General features: G+C 38.6%; 1 protein-coding gene and 1 long non-coding RNA gene across 2 annotated transcripts; one reads left to right on the forward strand and one right to left on the reverse strand.

The window, feature by feature from the left end:
• Window positions 1-9,792: 9,792 nt before the first annotated feature.
• On the reverse strand, window positions 9,793-11,601 carry LOC130089515 (uncharacterized). The gene is made up of 3 exons (XR_008807584.1): window positions 11,490-11,601; window positions 10,684-10,788; window positions 9,793-9,897 (listed from the first exon to the last, which is right to left on the reverse strand). It is a non-coding gene; the product is annotated as an uncharacterized LOC130089515 (long non-coding RNA).
• Window positions 9,838-10,852, forward strand: exoc1l (exocyst complex component 1 like). Its single transcript, XM_056256866.1, has 3 exons — window positions 9,838-9,958; window positions 10,171-10,334; window positions 10,531-10,852. The coding sequence occupies exons 1-3, from the start codon at window positions 9,838-9,840 to the stop codon at window positions 10,792-10,794; spliced, it is 549 nt and encodes a 182-aa protein (XP_056112841.1). The 3' UTR covers window positions 10,795-10,852.
• Window positions 11,602-11,796: the final 195 nt, after the last annotated feature.

The raw sequence follows: 11,796 nt of genomic DNA on the forward strand, positions 1-11,796 counted from the left end.
GTGATTCAAAGAATCTATTTGAACGAATCGCATGAGTAAATGATTCAGTTGGGGTCCCACTAATCAAAACAAATATTAAAGTATAATCTTTTTTACCCATGAACAAAATATACGAACGATTTCTCTTTATTTCTTTTTAAAATCACCAAAACGTGCCGTTAGGCTATTCATTAGTACAGTAATTGCTTAGTTAATTAAATTAATGAAGGATTCAACTCACTCATTAAGGCTGCCACCTTCTTTTTTCATGTAAAAAAAGGTTGTTGTTTTTTAGTTTTTTTACTAGTCCTCATTAACACAACTTTATAGACAAATAAAATGTATTTACTTTCACATTATGGATTTATATGATCACAGTGTGCAGTCTTTGACTCTGAATGAGACATTACATGATGAGCATTGAGGTGATGGGTTGGAAGGATCCACATCAGAGAAAATACATTGATCTGTGTACTTCACTGTTATGCACTGCATTGAGTGATTCACTTTCTGCTGTTTTTCTAGGTAAACATTTATTCAAATTAGTTCAACTTGATTCACTTTACATTGCACGTGTTTTATGTTGTTTTAATAGTCAGGAAGAGTCATGGATCTTTCAACTTTTAGTTTGTACATTTTTTTATTTACACAGGTTAGGTGAAGAGGGATGATGATCTGCATTAGGAGTTGTAGTTGCGGTTGTGCTTGTTGATCCACAAGTGCATCAGTTTCAGATCGTTCATGTAACTCTTTTTCTCTTTGCTCCTTTTCCTTGATTATTTTCTTCTCCTCCTTTTTCTTGTCTGTCTTCTGTGCCCAAGTGAACAGAACAAGTGGCATTTTTCTTTTGCACTTTTTCTGGACGTTCCCATTGTGCTGGGTCTCATTCTTGGGACCGTCAGGAGAGGCTACAAAGCTTTATCATGAGCTCATCGATCTCAGAGGCATCATCCGAATGGCCTTGTATGGCCTTGGAGTCTCCCATTTCACTGGGGTCACCTTCCTCTTCCTCAAATCCCTGGACCTGAAATTTCAAAAACATGAAATTTGTATATAACTAATGTTTCCATAGTAAAAAAAAAAAAAATTAAACATTGAAACATTGGCTCACATGAAGACAAAAACACTTTTTATTTTGGTGGCATTGACCAATTTAATGATACAATAACTGGGTTTTGAAGCATGAAAATTAAATGTTTTGGGTGAGTTACTACATTTTGCAGACATGCAGTAGTTCTGATGTTCCAGCAAACAGATGTGACAATTGCACTTAACAGTTTAGAGAATGTAAAACTGTAAGAACAAACATGATTTAAACATGAACAAAACTAATGAACATAAATTAACCCCAAGATTAATTTATGTTCTGCACCATCGAACCTGAAATTGATCAAATCAGCTGACATTATTTATAAAATCTACCCGTACTTTTGATACTTTATTCCTTAAAGGTGCAATGTGTAAAAAATTTGAGTATCTAACAGAAATGCAATATGACATCCATAACTATGTGTTCAGTGGTGTATAAAGAACTTACTTAATAAATGAAGGTCCTTGTCTGTCTTCTGTGCCCAAGTGAACAGAACAAGTGGCATTTTTCTTTTGCACTTTTTCTGGACGTTCCCATTGTGCTGGGTCTCATCTTCTATGAAGGTCGACATATTGTGACGTCATGTTTCTACCGTAGCCGACAGCGAACAAACAGAGCGCGTTTCGTCACTACCTTGAAAGAGAAGCCGCAGAAACCTAGAAGCTAGCCATAAACACCGTGAGTAGTGACTTTTCCCTTGTCAGTGGTGTAAAATGTGTAGTTGGATTGTTTCATATAACTTAGTTCTTCTCCCTCGCTGTGTTATGCCTTTGCTATGTGGGGATAAATGTGCTGGTTACGTTCGTGAGACAGCTGATTAGTACTCCTGTCATTGACCGTAAAACAGTATGTTACAGCCTACAGGGATCACTAACCCGTCGATCGCGGTCGACAAGTCGATCTTGGAAGCATTTTAAGTCAATTGCGGAGAGTTTTCGAAATCAGAGGAAAAAAAAGCCTATTGTGTGCAGTAAATGGTGTCTAGGGCATGCGGAGGCGCGCGCGCTGTTACAATCATGTCATTTTTGCCGCGCGCACCTTTGGCCTCATGCGGACATGATGTGGTTTTGGACTGTGGTACAGAAACAGTGACAATGTTACACACTCTTGGCTTACTCTGGCTATTCTCTGCTGTCTCAGACGACGATATGTTTGTCCCGTTTTAGCCACCGTAGCTTCTTCGAAAGGGAGGGGTGAGCAGTGGGCTGAGCCCTTAGTGCAAACTCGCAACCGAACCGCTAGATGTCGCTAAAAATCACACACTGCACCTTTAAATGTTAATATCAGTGACTTTAATGCTTTTACTTGAGTCAATATCCATTAGGGTATCCTTACTTTTTTCCTAAATATGATAATTGGATACTTTGCACAACACTGGTGATGAATTAAACCTTTAGTTGGTGAACTGGTAAAAATCTTAGGAATTTATTTTTCCAGAACTGCAGAACCACACATCACAGCAGTCTGGGGACAGCAGTGCCAGCCCGGCAGCCTCAGTGTGGTGCTGACAATCACGTATCCCGCCCCAACCACTAACCCTGCCCCTCATAACAACAATAATCTCTACCTTAAAAAATGCCCAACCCCACCCCAGCACTAAACCTACCCTTTATAATGCTATAAGCTCTACCCCAACTCCGGTCTGAGCCTGCTGGCCTGGCGCTGCTGTCCTCAGACTGCTGTGGCGTATGGCTCTGCTGTTCTACAGTTGGTTGTTATTGTCAGCAAACCATGATAAGCCCTCCACCATACAGCAGTTTGTTGCCCATTTGTGAACTACATGTTTTGACCAACAGAGTGCATCATTGAAGCGGTTCTGACTCACATTATTGTGCCCTAAAGCGAGGTCAGCAATGCATGAGGGTCTCTGCACCTCTTACCTATGTATTGTATACCTATTCTTGCTATTAAATAAAACAAATGATCAAATAAAAATGAGATTTAATGATTGCATGGGCAATTTTAAAAATCATGTATTATTGGAAAATGTTTTTTTTATATAAATTGTATAAATATCACCAACACTGATGAATAAGTAAGTGAAAGGCTATTAAATAACAGTCCCAAACTAGTTTTTGTGCTACAATAAACTTAGTAACTCGGTATTAACCACCACTGTCATAAAAAAAAATGTAAAATACCAAAAAGTGAAAAGAAAACAGTAAGTGACAGTGGTTTTGGCTTAAGTTTACCAGAAAGTACAGTTGGTAAATGATAAATACAGCATGTTCTTTGACGTCTGGATGCATTTCTGTGGGGAGAAGCAAATGGAAACCTCAGTATGTGTGTGTGGGCGAAACACAGGATATCCTACAGCACTCAGCCATTAGCATCACACACACAAAAGCATGAAAAATCTAATAGAACTGGTCCCTGAGCACTTAGTCCCTTTGTGTCAGTTATTGACTTCTGCTCATTGGAAATTATTGATCAATTTCCATATCCTTTCTTGAGAAAGACAGACAGAGTAAATCTGTGTGTGAGTAAATTCCACACACAGACATTATGAATATTAGATCAAAACTGTGGCTTGTTTTATGAATTCCTATACATTTGTGAGCAGTGTTTCTCATGTGGTCAAAAAGACTCTAGAGATTTAGAGAAAAATCCTCATAAATACAGTATCTTTATGATTCTTGTTACAACCTGTTGCTTTTTTAAAGAAATTAATAATATCTGTCATTCATGTTTTTACAGAAATTAAAAGGTATTTAGTAATTTACAGTATATTAAAGGGATACTCCACCAGTTTTTCTTATTAAACTATGTTATTCCCTTAACTAAGACGAGTTGATACATACCTCTCTCGTCTCAGTGCGTGCACTATATCGCTCTGTATTGCCGCAAAACTATGTTAGCACTTAGCTTAGCCCATGCATTAAATATGGGCCAAGCAGAGAAGCGACCAAACACTTCCACGTTTTCCCTATGTAAACACAGTTACTCGAGTAGTGTAACTTGACCTGGGCTGGTGACACAAAATAAACCGTTGCGCTTTTCTAAGCGTTTAAAATTGATGACTATATTGTATGGCGGAATACCATAACAAGTGCTTTTGAGCACTTCGACTTGGCGCAATAATATCTTCACTCGTGAAAAGTCCTCTTACCGGCTCCCGCTTCCTCTCCCCCTCCCTCTGACATTTCCGTCAATACAACCAACGTGACTTTTACTACCTGTGCTATTAGCAAACTGCAGATCATTTGCAATGGCGGACTTTGTAGATGATTATGACTTCTTTGTAGAAGACCCAGAGCCATATCTGTTTGAACCCGAGTACACGGAGGAGGAATTAGCTCTTATGGACCGTGAGAGGCAAGAAAGATATGATCCAGAACAGACCGGAGCTGGCGAAAGACCACGGGCAAACAGCAATTGGTGGTGCAAGTGTGACTGTTGCGAACAGATGCCGACCGAAATTGAGAGCCTGTGCTGTTTAGAATGTTAACTAAGCTAACTAGCTTCCAACAACCTGTTACTTCGTCAACTCCGCTCGAACTACTACTACCGGCGCATGTCACGTTGGTTGTATTGACGGAAATGTCAGAGGGAGGGGGAGAGGAAGCGGGAGCCGGTAAGAGGACTTTTCACGAGTGAAGATATTATTGCGCCAAGTCGAAGTGCTCAAAAGCACTTGTTATGGTATTCCGCCATACAATATAGTCATCAATTTTAAACGCTTAGAAAAGCGCAACGGTTTATTTTGTGTCACCAGCCCAGGTCAAGTTACACTACTCGAGTAACTGTGTTTACATAGGGAAAACGTGGAAGTGTTTGGTCGCTTCTCTGCTTGGCCCATATTTAATGCATGGGCTAAGCTAAGTGCTAACATAGTTTTGCGGCAATACAGAGCGATATAGTGCACGCACTGAGACGAGAGAGGTATGTATCAACTCGTCTTAGTTAAGGGAATAACATAGTTTAATAAGAAAAACTGGTGGAGTATCCCTTTAAAGTCCATATCTACTATTGACTTTGTACCTAACACTTGACTGAATAATGGCTAAAATGGCTAGTTTGGAAATCATTGGTGATTGAAAATTGTTTGAAGTGACAACTATTGTTTTGAAGTAAAACAATATCTGCACTACTGTTTTAATATACACCTGAGTTGCAGATTATAATTAGGAAAAAACACAAGAATGTAAGGTTTGCATGTTAATGTTTTCACATCTTATGTTTATGGGGGGGGGGGGGGGGGTGTTAAAAACATAATTTATATTGTTATGAATTTATGGCCATAATATGCATATTTTGGACTGTAAAATAGTTTTAGTAAATAGTAAAAGGAACCTTATTTTGTTTTAGTCCATTGTCTCAGAGTTCATTTGAAACTCCTTGGACTCATTCCCGGTAGAGTTTATTGGATGTGGCAAAATCAATACAGTGTATCTTGGAGCACTTCAGGGCATCCCATTGTCTTTCCCCGGATTCAGACTCCTTGGCTGAATAAAAAAAGATTCCACATCGCTGGAAATAGTGGGTAAGTCTCCATAGTTCTGTCCACTCTGCCACTTCACTATTCCAATTCACTGCAATATTTATAGATGTACAAGGATCATAGATAGATACGTAGATGTATTCTACAGCACCACAAAATATAGTGAAGATGAAATACTGGAAAGAGGTTTATCTCTGCTTTGGTATTCTGAGCGACTATAATGCTGATATAAAATCACCATGGACAGGATGTAAACAACCATTTAGCTGATGGTCGTTCACTTTTTACAGGGAAAGTCAACCGGAGGTCTTGACAATTCAAAGGTGACAGTTCAACAGCTTATAATGTTTTGGTTACCACATCCACTACAAGACTGACAGACTCGAGTGTTGTGTTTTAGTCTCACATTGTATAATTAAGCTTCGAAGAATGTTACAATTATTACCTGATTTACATACAGAAATAGGTGTAAATGATAATGAAGCAAAGATTTCATCAAATGTGCCCACCTTTCTTACTTTATTGAAAAACATAGTGACACTGATACAATTTACTATACCTCAATCTTTTATGCAAATATTAGTTCATAAACTTTTAGACAATCAACCTACCAAGGTTAATGTCATGATTCCTGTCTTGTGTTCCCCTTGTCTTGTGAGGACTTTTATGTTTTCTGTTTTGCGCATTAAAAGCTAATGGTTTTCTATTTCAATTTATTTTAAAATGTAATTTATTCATGTTATTTCAATTCATTTAACCTTTTGCAACATTATAAATGTCTTTACTTTCACTTTTAATACATTTTTGATCACTTCGATATCAAATTTGCTGTGGGTTTCAGCACTTGTCTCATTACATCTCTCTTAAGGATAGTTCCCCCAAAAATGAAAATTCTTTCAATGTTTAATCACCCTCCTATCATTCCAATCCCGTATGTGTCACGAGTCCACCATTCCTCCCTCACTCACACTCTAAACTACAATTCCCAGCATTCCTCCTGCTCATTACCTGCATGCACTTACTCAGCCATCACCACATTTAAGCACACACCTCAGTCACACAGATGGTCTGGTCTTGTCACTCACCCATAAGAAGGACTTACCTGACTGCCTGCCTGTTCACTATTCATCCGTCATCTGTTCACCCAGCTCCCGCAGCAGTCCTCGGAATCCTCTCCAGCCAGATTACCTGTGGAAAAGATACAAAGACTTTATATTCAGCTAAGTTACCAGTTTGGATTCTCAAGCATTGCCTTAAGTTAATGTGTTGTGTTTTCCAGAAGTTCCTCATTAAAACTCTGTGTTGAATCCACTTCTGTTGTCTGTTCTCTTCTATTTGTGACAGAAGACCAGACCATCACAGAATGAATCCAACAAGCTCAGCTCCATTCATTAACCATGCAGCAGTGTATCCAGTTCACCCTGCTGACCTGCTCCTCTACCTTTCCCAAGATTCCCGGCGGCTGGAGGATTATGTGGAGGAGTTCCTTAAGCTCTCCCATCTGGTGCCCTGGTGGTCTTCTGGAATGGATTGGACGATCATCTTCTTCGACAAATACTTCCCCGAGTCCACCGTTCCTCCCTCGCTGCTGCATTCTCTCACTCCTAAGCTACAATTCCCAGCATTCCTCCTGCTCATCACCTGCAGCATACAGGCAAAGCATACAGGTTTGGAACGACATGAGGATGAGTTAATAATGACAGAATTTTGACATTTTTGGGCGAACTTGGCCATCACTTTAATCATTACTACTCCCTAAGAAACTGCACATTCCCGAGTTATGCTCAGTCAAAGTTCCACAGGAAGTGACCATATCTCAGGAAGAAAGACGAGTTGGGGCTCCTACTCTTGGCATAGGGGGCCCACTAGGTGACCCCTTCATGCCCAGAGTTATGCCCGGTCAAAGCTGGACAGGAAGTGGCGCTATCTCGGAGCCAGAAGGTCCCAGGGGCTCGGGACTGTGGGGAGAGTAGGATCTCTATCTCATTTGAATGAATGTGTGTAATTTGTAGGCCAATCTAAATATAGATGTAAATTAAGGTAGTAAGTAAGGTAAGGTACAATGTTAGTAAGGTAAAAGCACACAAAGAAATGTTATCATTAAACACTCGAAGTTGATCGAAGTTTGTAATTAGAGGGATTTCTCATTGAAATGAGTAATGGTGAAAAAAGACAACGTTTTCCTTTAAAAATGTAAGATATGTTTACTGTAAGGCGGATGCCAGAAAGTCTGGACTGAGAAATGACTAGTCGGGAACCAAGCCAACTTAAGGCTCCATACTCCGGGCATGGGGGGGGGCCCACTAGGAGACCGCCCTAAGCCAAGAGTATGGAGCCTCAACTCGGCTTGGCTTCCGAGATACACCCGGTCAAACTTCCAACTACAACACCAGAGTCAGGCCAACTTAAGGCTCCAGACCAACAGCCTGGACCCCCAGCCACTAACACCTACCCATCCCACCCAGGGCTCTAATCAAACACTAGTAAAATGATTTTTTTTTTTAAATACTTCCCTGTCATTGAATAAATATATTAATGTTTTACATCTTAAAAATAAATAATTTTTTTCACATTTTGTGAATCAATCATGATGTGGGTTTATATGAAACACATGCGGGCTTAAATGGTGCCACTGCCAAAGTACCAATTAAGCCCATGTCAGACAAATATCTTCATTTTATATTCTAAAATTTACATCAACTAATTAATACATTTTCAAATGAGAGATTAATCTTCCATTTTTTAACAAATGATTTTTCTTACAAACCATGTCAATATCTATAAAAAAATCCTAGACATAGATTTTGATGGGTTTAGGTACACTTATACCCTATCCATTCATTCCATTACTACTCCATTACCGAAGGAACTGCACATGGGAGAATTAAAGAAATCTAACTCATGACCATCCTTTAGAACTGACTTTAACAGCGGCCACAAGTAAAGCCTCAAAGACCAACTAAAAGCTACTCTGAAGACTAAAAGCATAGGTCATTTCCTTCTTTTGGGTAAATAGTACCTGAGTGTATAGTTTCAGGTAGCTGAATTTTGTTAATGATTAATTAGTTTGCCTTCTGAAAACACAGATGGATATCAAGAAGGCCTATAAAGCTACCAAAAAGTCTTTATCAGGTGCAATCAGAACACTTGTTTGTATGAACGTGTTTTGTGGCTATAAATTATGCATCTGTAGATCCGCTGGATATCGAATCTTAAGAGGTTGATGGGACCACAGTCAATATGTGGGCTATCCCTGTAGAGGTTATAATTATAATGGTTTCTAACTGCACCTCTTACGATGGAGATTTAAGAGGGAAATGTGTTTTCATAACTAATGATGTATTTTCCCCAAGGCCATTTTAATACAATCAGTCAGACACAGCTCATCTAAGCCAGGAGTGAGTTTGTTAGTGGTTGTGTGTGTGTGTGTGTGTGTGTGTGTGTGTGTGTGTGTGTGTGTGTGTGTGTGTGTGTGTGTGTGTGTGTGTATGGGGGTTATAAAACACTAAAAGCTTTCACATATAGGTTTAGAATAAAGGTAGAGCAAATTCAACAAATAACAGAGATGAAATGTAGAGAAAGGAAGATGTGTGCACTGTATTTCAGGCTTGTACGTGTGGACTGCTGTATAATATTTGTAATGACAGAGAAAAAGCAAACAAATTTTTTTTTTTTTTATCTTATGAGTGAAACTGCTCAAATATTATGTCTATTTATAAGCAGGAATTCCAATGTATATATATATATATATCAAATATTACTACAATTTATGAATGTTTGCTAATTTATTTGTTTTTGAATCCATTGTGTAATCCAAAAACATATTTGATATTATTAGACATAACTTGACTGATGATATAATTTAAATATATAAATAATTGATATATTATCTATGAAATATATAAATGTTATCATTGCAAAATATTTGTGGCAACACATACAGTACACAAGCCATTGATGATGATTCCTGACACCCCCCTCCCAAAAAAAAAAAAATCATATTTCCATCATGGATTCATTTCAAAAAAGCCTTTGAGAACCAAAAATAAATAAATAAAACATTTGAAATAATGGCACAATTGAAGTTCAATTGAAAATGCACAGTAGGTATGGAGGGAGGGAGAGAGAGAGAGAGAGAGAGAGAGAGAGAGAGAGAGAGAGAGAGAGAGGGGGGGGGGAGGGATTGCCTTGGGGGCAATCAAGGAGGTGAAAAGGAGGGCAATAAACCCCACAAACCAGGTCCACTTCCAGAAAACATTTTATCCCTCACTCTACTCTTGCTCTCTCTCACACTTAAATTAATTTTCTCTCACGTTTTCTGCCTGAGATGTCATCTCTGCTGAGGGAGGAGATGGACAGAGTCTTGTTCCGACCGGAGAGACAGAAGCTGGTGGAGTTTATAGAAATAGAGGAGCAACATCAGGGACGGCATTTTCTCTGTGTTTCTAGTAAGAAAATTCACCTTATTTTGTGCATAATTATTTGATGTGGCATGCGCTATTTTCCATCAGATAACGGTTGAGATACTGAGGAGAAAAAAAAACAGTGAGGTCATCTGGGGACACGTTTAGATATTGTTTGTGAAGGAGTAAGAATTGTAAAATATATTACTTTTATTGCTGAAGCGGTAGAATAAAAATTAGAACCAATGTGTGTTTAGTATCCAAGGATAAAGAAGCTCAGATCTCAGTGGTCTTGTGTCGGAAAGTTAAGCATTCACGGACTAAGAAGCTGCAGCACTGTGGGCTGGAGGACAGCTATGAGAGAACAGAGATCTGGGCCCTGGAAGACCTGCTGATTCTGGACGGTAGAGATCCAGATATAGTGAGTTGAGTTCAAACATTCATCCCCCTTTGATTTATGATTATACCTGCTACGTAACTGCTTGAAAAACATATTACATAGTAAAATATGAGCTAGACTTCAAAATAACGGCTTTGATGTGCTATATTATATTAGGAAGTGTTGTCTATTTCTTTCCAATGAAAGATTTTGAATTTGCATTTCTCTGCTGTGTTAGGACGATCCCTATTTCTTGATGCATTTCGACTCTGTGCGGTCCGTCAGAGCAGTGAGCTGTGCTGCAAAATACACGCTGGCCCGTTGTCTGCTGTCCCTGAGCAGGAAGCATCACCACACGGCACTTAAACTTAAGAACTTTGACTTGACGTACATTCAACCCACTGCAATGTATTCAGATCGTGGTGACTGTGTTGTCCTAGCGCAGATCTGTTTCTATGCCTTTAATCTGGTGTGTCTTTCCTTGTGTCCTGTGCCTCTGTAGAGAAAGCAGACAAAGACTAAACTCTTGATGTTGACCAAAAAGAAAAAGTTAATTGTAACCTGTAAACCTTTGGGAGTGCACAAAGACCATGATTTGTGTTTTGAGCACTTAGCTATGCTTTGAGCACTTAGACCTACACTAACTGTAACATAACTCCACAGTGTGGGTGAAATTAAATTTGTGCTTGTGCAAATGCAAACACAAAAGGGTGTTTCTGATGAGCAATGTTGTGACTTGAATTTATATTTATTTATTAACTGTTAGGCCTATAAATGCTACATTTGACATATTTTTGCATGTTTTAGCTGATTCATTAATAAGCAAGATACCAATGTGGTTTATCATTGTAAAAAGTGAAACTATGAGACAAACTTGTGGATATTACAGCAAACACTTTTAATAATCTTAAGCGAGCTCATCTGGTGAAACGTATGCTTGTCACATTTCTATTATGCCTCACAACAAATTCAACATTTGGAGAATTCGCAGAATATTTGAAACTGTGCACGACAGCTTTCATTCTCTGCATGCATGCATATTATGACATTTTAATAGCATGTAAGCTGGCATTTTTGAAAAATAAACCTTGAGTACATTACACTGATACTTACTGAATGAATTATTTTATTACGTGAAAATAAAAACCGGGCTTTAGCGATCATTACACAAAAATATTGCAGAATGCCTCGATTGACCAGTCAGGGTGTATTCCATAGAGTCGTGTATCAAAATATGATAACATCATGTAATAGTTTAAATGTGTACTGTACCACACTCTTTTTGAACGAAATGACACTTGGGCCAAACAAGTAACAACCGCTCTGTCGACGTCATACACGCTTCAATGTTTTGGGTCCATCAATTGGGTGGCTTAAACGTAGCCTGAATCAAAAGAATAAATTAATTCAATTTTAATAATAATGCCTTGATTGTAATGACCATGCATTTTATCAAAATAAAATTAACATTTCGTCTAAACATATGAAGGATTCGAGTGAATTT

The sequence above is a fragment of the Rhinichthys klamathensis genome, unplaced genomic scaffold, assembly GCF_029890125.1.
Source record: "Rhinichthys klamathensis goyatoka isolate OS25496 unplaced genomic scaffold, OSU_Roscu_1.1 h1tg000133l_1, whole genome shotgun sequence".
Lineage (NCBI taxonomy): Eukaryota > Metazoa > Chordata > Actinopteri > Cypriniformes > Leuciscidae > Rhinichthys > Rhinichthys klamathensis.

What these genes read in the sequence shown, in the direction of transcription:
- exoc1l (XM_056256866.1), top strand. Translation starts at nt 9,838, where the DNA reads ATGTCATCTCTGCTGAGGGAGGAGATGGACAGAGTCTTGTTCCGACCG. An exon ending in GCATTTTCTCTGTGTTTCTA is followed by an intron (nt 9,959 to 10,170) that starts GTAAGAAAATTC and finishes ATGTGTGTTTAG; the next exon opens with TATCCAAGGATAAAGAAGCT. An exon ending in ACGGTAGAGATCCAGATATA is followed by an intron (nt 10,335 to 10,530) that starts GTGAGTTGAGTT and finishes CTGCTGTGTTAG; the next exon opens with GACGATCCCTATTTCTTGAT.